Raw genomic sequence first — 20,137 nt, 5'->3', positions numbered from 1 at the left:
TGTGGTACAGAGCTCGATGCCTCTTGCCCCTTTCCTTCAGCCACCCCCAGAGCACAAACCCCTGATAACCTTCCTCTGGGCTGGTGAGCCCTTCCAAAGGGAGCCGGGCAACATAGAGAGCAGTGCAACCTCAGGACAACTGCTCTCACACTAAGATTCCCATGTCCCCTCTTAGACCCAACTCCATGGCCAACTTGCCACAACACGGTAGGGCTGGGACCCCACTGAGGGACAGTGCTCACAGCCACCCTGCTCCTGGGCTGGCCTAGGCCTCAGCCTGACATGCCATCTCCTTTCCTTCTTCAACCAGTCAATCTTCTATCTCCCACTTGCACCCACTTTGTTCTCTGCTCTTTGCCAGAGGTCAAGTTTGTGTCCACCCGTGGGTCTCTTCTTAAGGCTCAGTGGGCAGTGAGGCACCAAGCAGAACCAAGAAACTCTCTGCAGAATATCTGCCATCGTTTCTTTTCAACAATATTTACAGCTCAGTGCTGTGAGCTGGACACTGAGCCCAGTGATAGAAAGCAGAGTGATAAAAACATTCATCTTTCATTTCACTGGAGAAGGACAAGTGAATCAGAAGAAACTGAGGCAAAATAAGAGAAAAAACAACAACAACAACTGACATTTAAATATGACAATCTTGTTATTGCAAACACAAAGGGTTAGTCACGTGCTTTACAAATAAAATTCTGCCTTCAGGCTAAATAATTTGCATCATCCTTCAAGGTCAAGGGAGTGGAGACCTTCTGTGTCAGGAGGGTGGGCTCTAGAAGGGGCTGCCGATCCCCATGGCCCATGGCTAACTGAGGCACACACCACAGTTAAGCTCCAAAATCTCTCTGATCTCACACTTACCCCGAAGGCCATGGAAAACCTTGGAAATACTAACGCACTCCCATTCGTTTTCATTATTCATAGTAGACATACCAACCCACAGGGTTATAATCTATGTCTCATGAACTCTAGCCACAATTTGTCTTAGCGAGGTTGAACAACATAATAAATACTCTTTAAATCATTTTAGAACAATGATCATTCTTCCTGGAAATACTCAAAATACACTTCACTCAGCAGGAGAGTCTCATCTTCACCATACTGTCCTGTCACCTCCTCTCACCCGGGCAAGTTCCAGGCCAGCTCTGTTTTGTCATCGATTTCCCAATTCCTATAGGTCTCGATCCTATACGCTGTCCTAGAATTCAATCTATTTTTAAGGCACATGTAAAAGTTTACCAATGAGAAAAACATTCTATACAGAAAAAACACAACTGTACTTTTCTATCTCATTTACAAAGGCCACGTTGAGTCTGGTTACCAACCAAAAGGAGATGATATTTCATGCTCCCATTAAATAAGTCCATCAAGACTGTATCTCGGATTAGCATGGCTTCAGGATTTGGACAACATTAGGTCCCTTCATGTCCTGGCTACAGAAGGTAGATCTGAGAAATTGAAAGGGAAAAAAAAATAAGATATTAATAGTAGGAATCAATGGGAAAAAGACATTGGTAGATCTCTGAATGAATAAGTATCATTTTGTAAACATTTTTGCAAATACAGCATTAATGTCTCAAATAACGTTTCTTTATTTTAATTGCAAACTTTTAAGATGTACACATTTTTATACTAGTTGCAAGTTTCAAATTAGACGTGGGTTGTAAGTCCCACTCAATGAAAATTAAACGACGTTTGAAAATGCAGAGGGAAAAGTGATACTCACTCACGTCCATATTTCCCAGATACATCTACCACCATGCCTGCTCCCAGCTTATTCCGAGAACGCCGGAACGAATGTTCCTTCCAGATGAACTCAATACTTGTGATGTTGCCAACATTAACTTCTGCATCAATTAATTTTGTATAGGTCACGCCCGGCTGAAGTGTTCCACTGCCAGAGAGAAATCAGACTCATTACCTAGCACTGGGAATTCACAATGTCGAGGTGAAAGGTGTCCGTCCTGTGTACCATGGGAGAGAACGTTGCATTTCATAAGTCATTTGAAATTTTTACAAATGAAAACAAAGGCCAAGTTTGTATGGTATTAAAGGGACTGAGTAGCAGAATAACGTTCTCTCTTGCTGACCACTTTTCCCCACACACCTTATTGTCTATGTCTGCATTCTCACTTCCTAACACTGTCTGCTGGTAGCTTGAGCTGTGGAGAGATACATGCTATTATTCCTAGTTTATATCTGGAAAACACGAAGCAAAAAGGCAAGTCACATATAGCATGGCAGCCTGTGGGATTGTAGGAAAAGGCGACCCGGAGCCGCTCACCCAGCCAGTGAAACTGGGGCCCAGCACCATGCTATCTGCCAGGCCTCGGCTTTGCCTACCTGGCCACCCCAAACTCCTCCGACTTCCCAGTCGTCCCACCAACACGGAGAAAGATTCTCCCCTGAGTGACATTGTTTCCATCGAGTGTGACAGACAACTTGTGCCTCCAACCTTGAAAGAGTGAGAGAGAGAATGAAGGGTTAAAACTATGCAAAAAGCATGACATCCTGGCGTTTTAATGTAAACGAAACTTTGTCATGTTCAGGGTTAAAGCGGTACAAGGCTGCTCATATTCACGGAAAAGAATACAACTTTAGATTGCTTGAGTGAATTTTGTGAAAAATGTCATTTAAAAATACACACACCCTAGCCAGAGTGGTGTTGAGCATTGACCTATGAACCAAGAGGTCAGTTTGATTCTTGGTCAAGGGCACATGCCTAGGTTGTGGGCTAAATACCTAGTGTGGGGCGTGTAGGAGGCAGCTGATCAATGCTTCTCTCTTATCACTGATATTTCTCTCTCTCTCTCCCCCTTCCTCTATTAAATCAATAAAAATATACTTAAAAATAGATATAAATGCTCCCATTTCAATTTCCCACAAGTAAATAGTTTAATGATCTTTTAGAAAAAACAATCTTCAGTGTTCTAGGCTCTTTTATGAGGTTTCAGAATGGATGTTGTGTGTCCTCTTCTGTCCATTCCCTTCCTTTTCTGGGCACACATTATGCTCCATAGCCAGGTTTTACATGCCACAGTTTGACAAGGAATCTGGAAAAAAAATCTAGAAACCCCATCAAGCAAGACGTGTGTTGTTATGGCTGCTTTAGAGACGGAGTGAACTGTAGCCTCTCTCCTGCGCGACATGAACTAGGAAGGCCCGGCGGATTCAGGTCTGGGCCAGCACCAACCTGCTGGGAGGATAAATCCCATGCAAATGGGCAAGTGTAACTTTAAAAACCATAGAGCTAAACAGATTTTCATTCTGAATTCTGTAATCACTACATGCTTATGCCTAATCCCATGTTGAAAAGATGCAATACTTCATAAAGTTGTTTGAAAGGCATCTGAAAGGGGGAGAAATGCTTCTAGACTCTTAAAAAAAAATTTCAATTCATGAGTGAATCGTTGGCCAAAAGTTCTCTTTCCCACCTCAGCCCATCCCACAGCAAGCAATTCGGCTCCCACAGACACTTCTCCAAACACACCACTGCCCCCGGGCTCACCAGGGACCCCTGGGTGCTTCATCCCACGGGCCCTTTGCAGTGCCCTTTGACCTTTCAGCATTAGAGGTGCAGGGAACGAACTCCATCCCCCTTCCTCCCCGCCCTTCTTCTCTGGGCTCCTCTAGCTACTGCCCCACCGACTCTCCTTTCCCCTCTGCCCATTCCTCAGTTTCCTTGGCGGGGCCTCGGACTCGGCTCCCTTTCTTTTCAATCTGAGACTCTTCAATGGGGGGATATCATCACTGACTTTCCCAGCTCTGATTAATGGATGGCTGAAGGCTCTGCCTCCAGCCACAGCCATCTCCAGGGGCTGACCCCGCTCTCTCACCGCCTGGTGGGCGAGTCCTTCTCCAAGCCTACGTGCTACCACTGAGCCTGTCAACGCACTCCAAACCGGCCTCTTTTCTTTTCTTTAGTCTTCTTTTACTTATTTGTTTTTCGTTTTTAAATATATATTTTTATTGTTGACAGTATTACAGATATCTCCTGTCTTCACCCCCCTATTGCCCATGTCCATGGGCTATGCATGTAAGTATATGAGTTCTTTGGTTTCTCTCTTCTCACCCCCCAACCCTACATTGAGGTATGCCAGTCTGTTCCATGCCTCCCTGCTTCGGCTCTTATTGTGTTGGTCGGTTCATTTTTGGTTCCACGGATAAGTGAGAGCATGCCTCTTTTCTTGTGCTAAAACGTGCAGAAAATGGCACATTGCCCACTCAGCCAGCATCACCAAGACTCTCATTTCCTGCCCCCCTCAAATCCCCTCTGCACGCTCCTTGCTGCCACCTCCTAACCATCTCCGTATTCTCTCTGCATCTCTACGCTTCTGCCTGGATTCCTGCAACAACTGTCCTTTTTCTCGCCCCCAGCTTTGTTGGGATAGTCCTTACAGATAACACTGGGACTTAAAGCACATAAGCAGATGATTTGATAGACTACAGATATCATGGACTGATGAGCACAATGCAGTTAGTTCACTCAACCCAGTCCTAACAGGTCGCCTGCCTCCCCTTGTCCCCGCTGCTCCCGGAAGCTACTCCTTAGACTGATTTTTCTAAAATAAGCAAATCCGATCATCATAATACCCTTCAGGGCTTTCCATAAGCCCAAAGACAGAGCCTCAAGCCCCTTGCAGTGCACAGTTCCATTCTTTGATCCATGCGTCTCTCAGCCTCCTCTCACATGACTCTCCTCCCGGCCTCTGTCACCCTCACAGGGTCCTTCAGTGCTGCCCTGGGACCTCCGGGCAGTTCCTTCTCTTGCCACCACTCTGAGGACTCGGGTTAGAGATCGCTTTCCCTCAGAAGCTCCCTCCCCTGGCTATGGAAGCTCCCTCCCCTGTCCTCCTCACACAAGTTTCACTGAATCTGAGATTTCTGTAGTTTTTGCACACCTTTTCCATTAGCCTAACCTCTCACCATTGTTGCTCACGGCGTCCTCACAGTCTGACCCAGTGACCACTTGTTTAGTACAAACGGTCAGAATTGGAAAGCTAAGAACCTGAAAGCATTACAATAAAACGCAGCTGTGATACTTACGGGCAAATGGGGCAAGAGCCCCGGTGTTTAAGAAATAATAGGGTCTAGTAGGCTTCTTATTTTTTAGGTGAAATTTGTCAGCAAAATGCCCCATCGTTGGGCAGCCTTCTTTGGGACAATGGAAGCAGCTTCCCTGGTGACAGAAAACAAGAGGTAATCAGAAATCTAATCAGAAATGTTGTCTTCCGATACATTCATGATGTATTATTAAACAATAATAAATCTTCAGAATTCAAATAAGGAATATGCATTTAAAAATGGCTCAATTGACTAACAGGCCACCCTGCCTGTTTTCAATAACAAAACAAAACAAGACCAAATCAATGAACAGAAAAAGAAAAATAGCCTTTCAGAGAAATAAAAAAAAGGGTAAAGAATGGGAATAGGAAATCCACAGGAGAGGAAACTTAGTCAATAACCTGTAAGAAGACGCTCCATCTTACTGGCTGTCGGGGATGTGCTAATTTAAATAACCTGTGCTTTCAGGCGGGGCAGATCTGCCAAAATGAAAACAACTGGCGACCCAAGGACCAGTGAGTGGGGTTCTCATTTGCTTCTGATAAGAAGATAAATTCACAGCCATTGCGGACAGCGGCTTGGGGAGGTCTAGCAGAGATGGACATGCACATATACTTTGACAATCTCACCTCTTTTATCCACCATCAAGCAACTTCCACCCAAGTCCAGCAGGAACCATGCACAGGTGTTTATTGCCGAATTGCTTTTAATAACATTAAGAGCCACCCACACACACATCAATGGGGGGATGAATAAATAAACTGTGGCTGGTTCCTGCAGATGTCAATGTGGGTTTCAAATTTATAAAGTTTAACAACAACAACATAAAGCAAACATAAAGAAAGGTACTTTAGAGCATGATGCCATATATATATTATATGTATTCTATATATAGCTGATTCACTTCCAATTCTCCTTTAGTGGAGGTAGCGAGGAACTATAAGCTACTTCAATTCTTTAATTTTATCTGTATAAAAATCTAAGCAAAGGCCCTGGCTGGGTAGCTCAGCTGGTTAGATTGTCGTCCCAATATACCAAGATTGCATGTTCCATCTCTGCACAGGACACATATAGGAATCAAACTGATGTTTCTCTCTCACTCTCTCTTCTTTCCCCTCTCTTTCTAAAATAAAAATTTAAAAATCTAAAGCAAAACTAACAAGATGCTAACTTTAAAAATTCTTGGGTAGGAGGGTTGAGTGTTTTCTATTTTAGGTTTTGAAGTTTTCAGATTTATAAACTATGGACGTTTGGGCTAGGACGCAGTAAACCACCCCATTAAAACATCATTTTCTATGAAGGAAAGTTCTAACAAAAATAACAATGGCCCCCATTTCCTGAGTGCTGACCATGTGCCCGGCACTGTTCTAGGCACTTTCTGTGCTTGCAACTCAGCTAATCCTCACACAGTCCCTTATTAACTGTGATGCTTTTGGTCTCCTTTTATACAGACAAGGAAACTGAAGTCTGCACGGAAGTGAAACCGGATGTGCAACAGCCGGTAGTGATGAAACAAGAATATGAATGGGGCAGCCTGATGCTTTCATTTCATTTCATGTCACTTTATTTACTGATTGGGTTAAAATTCAATAAAACATGGCAAGGATGTTGACTCCATGTTCTCTAAGTTTGCAACCATAACTTGCATCCCTGCGGCACAGGAGTCTAAGGTTCTCCAACCGGGCAGATTGAACCCCGTTATCTCTGAATGTGCCGTGAGTCTGAAGGCCACCCCTCTGGTAAATGCGGGACCCCGCAGCCTGTCGGAGCAGCCCTGGGCTGGCGGAAGGGGAGGTGGAGGAAAAGGAAGCTGTGGGAGAACGTCAGTGTTCTGCTGTCCAGCTTTCTGATAAGGGAAGTTCACCGGGGCACATCCAGAGGAAGGGACTGGTTAAGGAAACAGCCCGAGGGCATCCACTTCCCCTGCTCTGTAACAGGGCAAGGCTTATTCCTCCCCAACCTTGCACTTCATCATAAAGTGCTATTAGTTACAGTGAACTCAGGGGGAACCCCTGCGATGATTCTCTACCTGACCAAACAGTGGTCTCCAAACACCAGAGGGAAGCTCTTTCCACTTTCCGCTCCAAAACAGGTTTCCTTCCTCCTTTCCATAGCGACAACCCAGTGAGAAGTACCTCCGCTCAGATCCACCCAGCACTGCCTGCCTCGGGACTCAAGTCAAATCGGATTTGCTGTTTTGTCACGTATTGATCTGTGTGGAATTTCTGTGAGCTGTCTATGCCACAGTTCTGCTCAGTATAAATAATTAAATTTTAATAAAATAATTTCAATGTTCCACGTGAATAGGAACACTTTTGGTTGTAACTGTTGATCGGTACCGCTTTCTTGGGGCATCTCCGAAGATGACATTTAAAATACATACATAGAAAAATGTTTGCCCCGAACTTATCCTAGCATCTAACTACTGCATAACAAATGGCCCCCAAAGAGCAAAATTGGATATAACGTCCAAAAGAGCTGAAACAACCAGAATTCAAATAGCTGGCTTACTCACTTAAGCCCTTCAGCAACCTCCGCTGCTGTTCAGTATTCAGGACAGAAAGAATCTACTCTTTCCCAAAGTGGCAGGTGCATTTTTTTTTTTAAACTAGACACTCAAAGCCCTACTTTTTAGCTGGCTGATCACTCTTGGACAAATGACTTGCTAATTAAATTGCACTGCAAAATGCTTTACTTACCGCTTTGAAAGACTCGTAGGACCTGCAAGGGTAAGCAATAAAGGCGTGTGGATTGAGAATGCTTTCTGCATAAAAGCGATGACTCCGGGCATGGTTGCAATCAAAGAAGGAAGCCACTTCTGCGAAAACAATTTCCAGTGGACTGAGAGCAATGAACGGATTAACGGGTAACCGAGATTAAGACCCATTTCTTAGAAAGGCAACTTTAAATGACAGTTTCTTGACTCAGGTCTGGACAGCTAAGACCAGGTTTGCATGCTTGGATGCTACTCAACGTGGATCAATAGTACTGAGCATTTTCTCTGTGCCAGAGAATTCTTTGTGTGAACCTAAAGGGACATTCAAGCAGGGTAGACACACAAATGCAAGTGTAGATGACTCAGTGCTCTGACACTAATGTCCTCCTGGCTTCCCAGATCTCTGACGTAAGCACTTAGAGCCTTGAGCATCCCTATGCCCATGGCATCTCCTTGGACCAAGTGATTCTGACTCCCTGTCTGCAGGAAGGACTGAACTCGCTCCTATTCAAACGTAGCACAGCCAGCACTGTGAACCACTGCCCACCTTCATGCAGCTTCAAGGTGTGGCAGGTGTTACAAAGGATGCTAATGACAAATTCGTGTGTCATTGTCAGGCATAACATTACTGCCACCAATATTTGGGATTATTGCCATAATCAATAAGATAGGTCTCAATACATCTGTGCATTCTGAAGTTCTCATGGCATCCTAGTCATCTGTGCTCTCCCTACCCTTCTTAATTTCAATGTTCCAAATGAACAGGAACACTTGGTTGTAGCTATTGATTGGTTCAGCTTTCTTGGGGCATCTTTTCTCTAGGCATGGACCATTATTCCAATGACCTACACAGCGTGGCTGCTGCCTCAGGCCCTTTGCATTGCTACTCCCTCCCCTCAGCCTGGAATGCCTTTCCCCCAGGCATCCCTGGGGCTAACTCCTTTAGGTAGTCTTTTTGGGAAGAACTCCCTGGCCACCTTATCAAAAATCTCCTTTCCCCACCTCACCCCTACGGCCAGCCACACCTCATATTCCCATTCCATGCTTGATGTTGTCTTCTTAGCACGTATTCTATTACTGCTTTTCTGGCAAATGAGAATATTAGCTTCACCGGAAAGAGGTTTTTGTCTTTTGTATTCATTCCTGCACTGCCATTCCCAGGATAACGCCTGGCACAGAGTAAGCACTAACACCGTTGTATTGAATGAACGGACCCTCCTGGTTATGCTGAGTGTCTACAACGGGCTGGACATGCTGCCGGGGACTGCGGTACAAAGGCAACCAGGACAGGATGCTGACCTTGTGGGTCTCATGAGTGGGAGCTCCATACATGTGACTAAAATATATACATTTTTATCTTTTCCATTTATTTTTTTTTTTTAGAGAAAGTGGAAGGGAGAGGGAGAGACAGAGACAAACAGCAATGTGAGAAAGACACATCGATTGGCTGCCTTCTGCATGCCCCCAATCAGGGCCAGGAGCCTGTAAGCGAGGTACGTGCCTTTGACCAGAATCAAATCCGGGACCCTTCAATCGGCAGACCAATGACACTCTATCCACCCAGCCAGACCGGCTAGTGTGGCTAAAATATATAATTATAATATAATCTAATAAATATAACATAATATTTATTATATTATATACAAAATATATAATAAATTATATTATGTTATATTATATTTATCATATTCAAAATACATAATAAATTATATTATATTTATTATATTATATTTATATATACAAAAGGATGTGGATCCTGTCCTAGGAGGGAGCTGAGTGAATGTGTAACAGCAGCCTTCATATTTCACAAAGTACTAACCTTCCTTATAAACATTGAAATCAAATTGTAACAGAGGTGTAATTAAGTCTTCACACCCTGGCATGTGCTTCCCTCCGTTTGGGTAAAAGTCCAGGTGCCCACAGGCGTTGACGGTGCCGGCCCCTGAAACAGACGTTGGAAGGAGGGGGAAGGCCTCTCACATTCCCCTCTCTGCTTCAGCGTAGCCTCTGCCCGCGTTACAGACTTCCTTACCGAACTCCAGGAGGAAGCGGGCGGCGTTGGTGTGAATGACGTCCACGAAGCCGGCATCCGAGGGGTCCAGCCTGACCTCGTTGGGGGTGTCGTGGAAACACGGCCCTGCGGGGTCCAGCCCTAGGGAGCGGCTCGGAGGCTGTTACACGGAGTCCCGTTCCACGGGACCCCACCTGGAGTTCAGATACTCGATTCTGAGCATAAAAATAAAATGAAACGCAGGCAGGGCCCAGCGAGGGGCGGGCAGGCTTACCGGTGATCCGGCCGAGGCCTGGCGTCCGGGCGCCCGCCTCCCCGGCCAGGTGGGCTCCCAGGCTGTGGCCGATCAAGTGCACTTTGGAAGGGGGATATCCAAACTGTTTCTGACGGGTTTGAAAAAGGGAAACAGGACAGACATTTGGAGAAGAGCAGGTAGAATGCTTAACGTGGGGAAGGGGCTGGCACCCCCCCCCCCCATCACCTGCAGGATGGGGTCTGACCAGGGGACAGCGACACCCACAGCCCCCTCTGTGCTCATCTGCTGGAGGAGAGCGTGCCAGGCAGGCCTGGAGGGTGCCTGGGCGGGGCCCCCGCCCTGTGGCGGGGCAGCTCGTGGGCACAGGAGACTGCCCAGGGGCGACCACTGTGCTTCCGGCCCAGGCCATCCCTCCCGAGGCCCAACCCTTCCCTCAGGGCCCACCACGGTCAAAGGCAGCCCCTGCCCGCTCTGCTGTCCACCACCCGTGCCCGCCGGGCCCTGCCGGTTTCCTCCAGTTTAAGGCAACTCTGTCCAATGTCCGGGATGACGTGGGACCTAGAGAGCCCATAGCTCAGACACCAGGATCAGTGAGAAAGTTCCCAAAAACTTAGGACTGGCTTTTCTCTGAGAAGATTAGTCTGATTTCATTCTTTGTAGAGAAAGACCCACTCTCAGTGCTTCCTTAACATCTACCCTTCCTTACAGAGTTGGGGCAGAGACAGAATTGTAAGGGCAGAGGGAGATGTTGGGAGGGGGGGCATAGGGAGATGTGAGGGGATAGAGGGAGATGTGGGGGGTAGAGGGAGATGTGGGGAGGCGCAGAGGGAGATGTGGGGGGCAGAGGGAGATGTGGGGGGGCAGAGGGAGAAGTGTGGGGGCAGAGGGAGATGTTGGGAGGGGGGGCATAGGGAAATGTGAGGGGGCATAGGGAGAGATGTGAGGGGATAGAGGGAGATATGGGGGCGCAGAGGGAGATGTGGGGGGGCAGAGGGAGATGTGGGGGGCAGAGGGAGATGTGGGAGGGGGGACAGAGGGAGAAGTGTGGGGGCAGAGGGAGACGTGTGGGGGCAGAGGTGAGAATTGGCTCCCGGTTCTGCTGTTTCCTATGTGTGCTCAGTGTTCCCACATCACCTTCCCCGCCGCCCACCTGAGCTAGCTGCCGGTCACAGCCCTCTTCCTCCCACTGCCCTGCATTTCCTCACAGCACTCCCCTCCCCCCGCCCCTGCACCCAGTGAGCAGACACTGTCCCGCCCACCGGGAACCTGCAGTGCCCAGAACAGGGCCCGCTCACAGCTAGTGCAGAGGAAACATATGTGTTGAATCTGAAAGGGTCACACATCTTTAGATCTTACTTCTCCGCATTTTGTGGTGGGAAATTACTTTCCATAGTGAGAGAGCACTTGGACATTTGTAAGTGTCTCTGGGTGTATTCCTTATAAAGAGAAACACCTATTTTATTCTTTTAGAAAACGTATAGGTTAAAGAATTATGGTTGGACTGGCCTCCAGATCTAATTCACTGCGTAGGACCTATTTCTGTAGAAAAATGCACTCCACGTTGGAAACAGACAGAATGCAGAAGATGGCAACGGTTCCTAATCATTAGGGATAGGTTTTCAGTGCAATAAAAACTAACAAGGACGGTCGTCCAGGCAGATCTGGGTAGTGACCTTGAGCGAGGGGAAGGTCGGGGAAACCCTTGGTGAGGAGCCTGTGAAGGAACACTGCCACCACGTGGCGCTTTGTGTAACCACGGGCGCTTTCCCAAGGAGTAGCTCCTGTCCTGGCACCACACAGGAGTGCCTGCTGTCTCACAGGCTCAGTACTTGTGCAAGTGAATGAAAAGAACGGAAAAGTGCCACAAATTCTTGGCGATGCAAAAGCCATCAAATATACTTTCACAAGAATAACTCTTCTCACCATGAGAACATCGATGAAATAAGCCACCTCGGCTCCAGCGACACGAAGGTTGTTGACGGCGGGGATGTACTCCAGCGATCCGTTAATCCAGTCTACGTTAATGCAGTTCACATCTTCTGCTTTTAGCAACACCTGGGACAATGACTTAGTGTGAGTATTAAAGGCATGAGAATGAAAGGAAACCAATGGATTTCATAATAAGCAATAACACTAGCAGGGCCTACTGCATGCTAGATACTGTCCTAACCCTTTTATGTATATAAACTGATTTAATCCTCACTTACAGATAAGGAAACTGAGGCACGGGTAGGCTAAGTGACTCGCCCATGATCACAGAGGCGGTAGCTAGAACGAGGATGTGAATTCAGACAGCCTGGTGCGAACACACTCCATCACCTATAAATAATTCATCGCTTGCTATGCTAGCAGTGTATTCATCTTGAGTATACCATTAAGAGGGGAAAATTAATCTCTGGAAGTGAACTTAGAAAATTTTTCCCTTCATTAAATAAGAAATGGATCATGCCATTCGCTTATTTTCAAAAGATGAGAATTTACCAATGAGAATCATTTTTAAAACAGGCCCCCATTGTAATCTATTGCCGTTCATGATAAGTGAGAAAAAATGGGAAATGGATAAGGCATGTCAGGCCTTGGTGTGAGTGAGGAATGGAGGGGTCCATGCATATGCATTAATGCCACACAGGTTCATTCGCCTTCGCTGTAAGCGTTCCCGCTAAAGAACAGCGTGTTCCCGACATACATTGCACATGGCCTGCTGCCATTTTCCGTCTGACTTCCACCCAGGGATGTTGATGCGGGTCATCCTGTCTGTTCTGAAGTGCGAAGCGTGGATAGTTCGATGGTTAACCGCACTGATCTCCTGTTTCGGGTGAAGAGAGATTAAGATGAAACAATTTTTCCATTTTATTTAATATTTAGATTCTAAATCTGCTCAAAAGCCTTCCACTACAATTAATTTTTTAAAAAAATATATTTTTTTTATTGATTTCAGAGAGGAAGGGAGAAGGGGAGAGAGATAGAAACATCAACGATGAAAGCATATCATTGACTGGCTGCCTCCTGCATGCTCCCCGTTGGGGATGAAGCCCACAGCCCTGGCATGTACCTTGACCTGACCTGATCAGGATTGAACTGTGACCTCCAACGACAGAGCAACACCAGCTGGGCTAAATTTAATTCTTATCATCCTTCTTTAATGCACCTTTACCAAAGACATAGTTACTGATACATATTGGGAAAGTACCAAGAAATTATTCATGCATGATGAAATGTAATATGTAAATGTAATCCCGAGGAAAGGAAATAAACATGATTGGGTTTAAAGCAATGTTTGTAAGACAAGGTTGAGCCAGTTTCCATCAGAGTTTCAGCAAGCCTTACTTTGGTATAGCACTTCTCACTGGCTGTCAATGTAATTCACGGAATTGTCTTATTTGAGACTTAGAAGCATGCTATTGGTGGCAACATAGACTATCCACCCCACTTTCCGAGCGAAGGATAGAAGTTAGAATCTCACCACGTAAAAGACAACACCACATGGAAGATAATTGTATGTGATTACATTAAGTATTATTTTGTATTTCTTACATTTTGTTGCATTGGTTTTATAACCAAACTCAATGATTTTAGAATATGATGAGTTTAAGTGATTTTGTGATTAAGAGGATTAATACACACAAGTACAAGCAATTCTATTAAGACAAAAATGAATTATCAGCAAATAGCAAGTCTGACAGTAGTGAATCCTACAACTGGAAAGCCACATGTGTAGATACTTATGAAATTTAAGCACAGAGCCCATGATGAGTTGCCTGAGTGAATAGTGACCACACAACTCGCTGGCTAACGAATCTGCAGTTGGTTTACATAATATAATAATTTCAATAGAGCTGACACTCGGATCTGTCCGTGTGGCAGGAGCTGTTCTCAGGGCTTCATAGAGTATCCCATTTAACGTTCCTGGCACAGTGAGGGGGTAAAAATTTTACGGATCAGGAAGGGGCACAATGACAGGGGTCAAGTCACTTGCCCAGAAGTACTGGAGCCAATGAGTCCTGCTCGGGGGTCAGACCCACGTGGTCTTTCTCTGAGTGGTGAGCTTCACCGCTGGCTTCTCAGTTATGATCTGAACACAGTGTTCTCCCCTGACAGGGCCCAGACCAGATGTGGGACTTGCTGAGGCAGGAAATAAAATAATTGTACTCAGGCTTTGTGGGAGCACTTACCTGCTAAGTCCTGGAACCCACGGGGAAAAACATCTGTCCATCTACGCATCTAAAAGAATCCAGATGCTCATTCCAACGCCAGCTGGAGTCCCCTCAACACCTACTATTCTCCTGTTCCCACACTCCAAAAACCCACTTTGGGGAGGAATTTGGTAGGAAAGATTTGTTTAGGTTTTCCCTGTCAAGAGAATAGTTTGAAGAAGGGGGACCCCAAGCAAGTCTCCCAGTGGCAATCAGACAAAAATATTGTGGGGTCTGAGCATGCTCTGTTGTCACAAGGAGCCACTGAGGAATTTAATAAAGTAGAAAAGGCACAGCCCTGTAAAAGGACATACTGACCTAGAAAATGGGAAATGCCCAACATCGCGGGATCAAAAGAAGGCACCTGGGATTCTGATGCCACAAGTCCCCATGCTGAGCTGGGTGCTCGGGCCTTTTCCCATCTTTCTTATCCTTGGGGAGTCATGGAGCCTAGTAGGTGGGAGATCAACGCATTCTACAACTGCTGACTACTTCGCAGGTCATCTCATTCCCAGCACATCAAAAACAGTCACCGCTTAGGTGTGTTCCAACCCTGACAATGGCTGCAGGCACAGAAACTAGCATGCTCCCGCAACATGTGCATCACCCTTACCGTCTGCGTGAGCCACTCCAGGCTACAGAGCCATGGATTCCTGGGGGAAGTGAGTCATCGAATTCTTGCAGAAAGATAGACTCTCAATATCTTGGCTCTTGTAAATAATGCTGCTAGGGACACAGGGCGCATAAACCCATAAACTTTTTTTAACCAATGTAACCCCAATAAATTCAATAAAAAAGAAACCAATAGTTTCTGCCAGAATGGGTTACAGCATCTGCCTTTTGTTTTAGGACAAAAGAGGCCCGATGCATGAAGATTTGTGCAAGAACGGGCCTTCCTTCCCCTGGCTGCTGGCACTGCCTTTGCTCCTGCTGGAGCCACCTTTTCACTCTGGCCTGGAGCCACCTTTCCACCTTTCCATGCTGCCCAGAGGCCCGGAGCAGCTGGGGCTGTGCAAAACACCTGCCCCCATCTGCTCGGTGCCTGCATTTGCAAAATATCCCATCATCTTTGTTGGGTTAATTTGCATACTCACTCCTGATTGCCTGGTGGGTGTTGTGAAGGTACGGTCAATTTGCATCTTACTCTTTTATTAGTGTAGATAATCTGTTGGGAAGCAGGCACCAGCTTACCTGGTAGACTATGCGGTTGCGCCTGGTGTAGAGCAGGAAGCGGGTGTTTATCTTTTCCGGGGACCAGGGCAAACCAGCGAACTGCCTGGATAGAGTCCCAGTCCATGGTAAACCATCTCTAAAGCACCCCAGCCTTTCATAGCAGACCTCTTTTCCTGTCACAGAAAGATGGCGTGTCAGTGCTAGAGGAACCGGAGGGGCTGTGTTTCCCACTCTGAAGGTTCATTGAAATTAGTCTTCAAGTTAACAAGTCTGACTCAGGGAGCGTCTCTTCAAAAAATATCCCCTCACCCCCACCCCCACTTATGACCATGACTATGGATATCACAAAGCTGCAGATGAAAAAGTATGGACTCTGGAATCAGAAATTCCTGGCTTTGGGCAATCAGTTACCCTTTTATGAGTCTCACTTACCTCCTCTGCAAAATGGAGATACTACCACTTGCCTTACAGACTCGTTATGAAGACTAAACGAACTATAACATGGAAACCCCTTGTGACTGGGCCTGAGATATAAAAACATAAAATGAAATACTGTGCCCTGGCTGGGTAGTTCCCAATATGCCAAGGTTGTAGGTTTGATCCCCAGTCAGGATATATAAACAAGCAACTAATGAATACATAAATAAGTGAAATCAAAAATCAATGTTTCTCTCTCTTTCTCTCAAATCAATAAATAAAAATATAAAAAATAAAATGAAATGAGATACTGTGTCTTCCCTGAGCTCCTGCCTTTTCTTGTTGCAAGGGATCCCTTTGTCCCCAGAGCCTAGCACCATGCCGGGCACACAGTAGGACTCTGAGATACATTTCCTGAGAGCATTAATAGGGGCAAAGTTTCACTTAGCTTCAATCAAGTTTCTTCTTTCCAGAGCTCACTTTACTCACCTAAAGTGAGAGGCTTTGGGGAAACTAGGTCCTCATCATTTCTGTCATTCACTGACTCAAATTTATCCCGTCACTATGACATTCTGTTTTCATTTAATACTCAAAACAAACAACTTAATTTCATGCTGTTTTATGGAGGTAGAGTTCAATATATTAAATTATGATTATACTTTATTACTATCTTTTTCAAGTTACTATTGATCATTTATTCAATTTGTTGTTATTATGCATAATCTAATCACTTTATGGTCATTTATCAGTATTGGTTAGAGCTGTTTGGAGACTTGAATTTGAGAACTTTCTTCTCTCATTTAAAAAATATTAAATAAGCCTTTGACTCTCAAATCCACCAGCTTTTAACTTCAAAACTGTAGGTGATTTCACATTCTGAAGAATGAGATGCCACATAAATGTAAAGAGGAAGGAATAGGAAATTAAACTTATTTTTAATTAAATACAATTTTGTACATTTAAAAAAAAATTGTACAGATAAGCAACATCCCCTGCCCACCCCCGGCAGCAGTCCTGTCTCCGGAGCCAACCACCTGAAATATATGCAGGCCCTGTGGTTCCCCCAGATCCATACACTGTGATCAACATTAGTCACACATGATCTATTAACCTGCTGCAATAATAAATGAGGATGTAACCCACCCAGTCCCTGGACCAGCCCAAACCAGGGCAAGAGACCGAATCCACTCCTGCTACTTTAACTGTGAGAGTTAAATATAAGGATGGTGATTAATCAGGTTTTGGAGAAATGAAACAACAGGGGCCCCTGTGAGTACTGGTGGAGAAATGGAAGAGGATAAGTTACTCAAATGTGGAAACTTGGGGATAGGGCTGCTAGATGGGGAAAGGGTGCTGGTTCCCCAGAGCTGGGGTTCGGGCCCCTGAGGAGGGGTGTTAGCTCACTATTGCTGGCATCATTGAGTGGCTTCGTGAGTCTGGTTCTGGGAGTATCAGAAAACTGTAAACTGGAACCAATGCCTGCTACTGGAATGACTGTGCTGGAGTGAAAAGCCATTGATGAAAAATGCAGACAGGCCGAGCCGTGGCTCAGTGGTTGAGCCTGGACCTATGAGCCAGGAGGTCATGGTTCAATTAGGGTCAGGGCACATGCCTGAGTTGCAGGCTCCTTCCCCACTGGGGGCATCCATGAGGCGGCCAATCAATGATTCTCTCTCATCATTGATGTTTCTATCTCTCTCTCCCTCTCCCTTCCTCTCTGAAGTCAATAAACATAAATTTAAAAAAAGAAAAGAAAAACTTAGACAGGAATGGGAGCAAACAGGAAGGAACCCTCCCATTCCCTCCTGGACCCTCAGCATCCCCCAGGGTCCTCACTGACCATGCCTCTGAGGGCCTGTGCTAGCCAAGCAGGGCCTCCGCTCCTCCTGCTGTACAATCAGGAACAGTTTTCACTCACTTTTGGCTTCCGCTGTAAAGGTAGTCATCTTCTATTTTGTGATTCGTACCTGGCATTCCTTACGACCCGACTCCCTACCTTCTCAACGTGAACTAGAAAGCGCGCCACCCCTCCCTCTGGTCTCCCTTTCACCCTCCCAGCCTGTCAGCTGCATTTCCGCATTCATGCTGCCAACATTGATAACATTCAGACTCTGTCTATCATCATAATTAGGTCTTCCGTGATCTGTCTGTAGGCTGACTCCAAAAATCAATAAACAGAATTTATATGATTATGACTAGAAATGTAAATATTTTTCTCCCCAGAGCCAGCTCTCATGCTGTCATCATATTTCCTTCTCCGCACATCTATTGTTTGGATTCCATTCCTTCAAAGGAGAATATTGAAATGAATTCTCCTTTCTTGCCCGCGAATTGCTCAAGACCAGTGTCGTTTTAGTTCAGCCCATTTCTGGACCAGGCCTTTCTTGTGCCATGTTTTGGTTTTCCTGGTTTCTCTGGCTGCCTTTGTTTTCTCTTGATGGGAGTGGAACTGTGCCTCCTTCAATATGGCCCTGGTATGGGGCAGCTCCTCCTTAGTGTATCTCCTGCCTGCCACCCTGTCCGGTTTTTTTTCTCTTGAAACACACACATGTCCAGCTCTGATTGGGGGCAGTGATTTCACATGTGGATTTGGCCCTCCTAATACAACCTTCTGTTTTTCCCAGAATGACCAGCTGTCTTTAATTTTTGCATTCCATGCTTTACCCCTAAGTTCTCAAGTACATTATCCCGTCCATGGAAGAAAGTTTGGATTTCGAAATGAAGGTTGTTTTAAATGTTGCGTGTTGTCTATGTTAGTAACTTGCCAGGGTTATTGGGCACCATCCTTTTTTCAATAAGGAAATCCGCAAAGAGGGAATAAAGTTGGAAGACGCTAGATGGGATGGAGGAGACTGGTTGACATCACAGGTATTAAAGCCACTTAGGGAAAAATAACATGTTTGCTATAAAATTAATAACTTGAAACTGGGCCAATAACTTAAATGGCCAATATAACAATATTGAACTAGGATGGTAAGAGCAGACAAAACCAATAATTACTACATAGTAATTGCATAAGCAGTCCACAGTATAAGGGGCACAAGTTGGTGAATACTGAGTTAATGTATAAGAAATGCCCACAGACTGTCCTGTTCGGTGTGGCTCAGTTGGTTAGAGCGTCATCAATGCACTGAAAGGTTACAGGTTTTATATTCCATCAGGACACATTCCCAGATTGTGAGTTTGATCCCCAGTTGGGGTGTATACAGGAGACAACCAATCGATCTTTATTTCTCACATCAATGTTTCTCTCTCTCTCCCTCATCAATGAAAAGCATATGCTCAAATGAGGAGTTTATAAAAAAAAGGAAGAAAAAAATAAATGTCTACAGAACAATATTCTTTCTTGAAATCATGACACAAATGGAGAAAAATCAATGTGAAAGTTCCAATCAGCATTACCCACTTCATTCATTCATTCACTCAACATTTACTGAGCATCTACTGCGAGTCAGGTACTGAAATTGGAAAAATGTGTATTTTCTCATTTTCTATTACATATCCATCTTAAAAGTGAAGGCACTGAGACTTCAATGGATAAGTTACTTGACCAAGACCATAAGGCTAATAAATGGCAGATCTGGGAGCCAAGTAAAGACTACCCAGCAACTTGGACATCAGTGGAAGTGGATGCTTCCCAATTGCTCTTCAGATTAACCCAGTATTACCAAATGGGTGCATCTCCCTTAGGTAATTTTATGACAAATAAATCAACATGCAAACAGAACCCATCTTTCAAAGCCCATCTTTCAAAAGTCAGTTACATTTTGGATGAGAATACACTCACTATTGTTAAGGGATTTATTATAAGCTATAAGTCTTACCTGTGGATGTGCCAAAGCATAAGAGTGCAGCAATCCAAATTCCAAGCATCTAAGTTGATTTTTTTAAAGCACACAAAAAACCTTCTTGAAGATTTGTACTTGTACAATCCCCTGGCTATAAAAACCTCAGCCAGTTTTCTTCAAAATGACACCACTCACTGCGTTCCAGGGGAGAAGAGCAGAGCTAACTGCGCCCTGAACGCCATGCCCTGCCCAGCGAATGTGCGGTAGCCGATGCCTCGCTGCACGTTAAGCAATCATTAGTGGGGCGTGTCTTGCATTGTGCGACCGGTAATTAAAACTCCTGAGGTTTTTCTGTCTCATCGTTAGTAATATTTTGGGGAGGCACAGACTGAGTCACTCTTGGGAGTTATTTTAAGGCTTATGGATGCTAGACAACAAACACTTAAAAGGTGAGAATGTTCCAAACCGGGACTGTACATGTTGAGCAAATTTCCCCTCATTCATTTCTGAGTGCAAAGGCAC

The 20,137-nt window shown here is 45.2% G+C and overlaps 1 protein-coding gene across 1 annotated transcript; it reads right to left on the bottom strand.

Annotated features, from left to right (window-relative positions):
* Nucleotides 1–679: 679 nt before the first annotated feature.
* On the bottom strand, nt 680–19,829 carry PNLIPRP3 (pancreatic lipase related protein 3). The gene is made up of 12 exons (XM_084903613.1): nt 19,652–19,829; nt 15,429–15,583; nt 12,731–12,850; nt 11,968–12,099; nt 10,063–10,171; nt 9,810–9,929; nt 9,597–9,719; nt 7,761–7,879; nt 5,044–5,176; nt 2,341–2,452; nt 1,724–1,891; nt 680–1,445 (listed from the first exon to the last, which is right to left on the bottom strand). The coding sequence occupies exons 1-12, from the start codon at nt 19,698–19,700 to the stop codon at nt 1,382–1,384; spliced, it is 1,404 nt and encodes a 467-aa protein (XP_084759739.1). The 5' UTR covers nt 19,701–19,829; the 3' UTR covers nt 680–1,381.
* Between the last annotated feature and the right edge of the window lie 308 nt (nt 19,830–20,137).

Source organism: Pipistrellus hanaki (assembly GCF_964339955.1).
Source record: "Pipistrellus hanaki genome assembly, chromosome: 14".
NCBI lineage: Eukaryota > Metazoa > Chordata > Mammalia > Chiroptera > Vespertilionidae > Pipistrellus > Pipistrellus hanaki.
Note: the sequence above shows the minus strand (reverse complement) of the source record. Positions and strands in the feature narration are given on the sequence as shown.

Coding starts and splice junctions, on each gene's coding strand:
- PNLIPRP3 (XM_084903613.1), bottom strand. CDS start 19,700: ATGCTTGGAATTTGGATTGCTGCACTCTTATGCTTTGGCACATCCACA. Junction 2,453..5,043: donor GGCTCTTGCCCCATTTGCCC/GTAAGTATCACA, acceptor CACTCTTTCAAG/GTTGGAGGCACAAGTTGTCT. Junction 1,446..1,723: donor TCTGGGAAATATGGACGTGA/GTGAGTATCACT, acceptor TCAATTTCTCAG/ATCTACCTTCTGTAGCCAGG.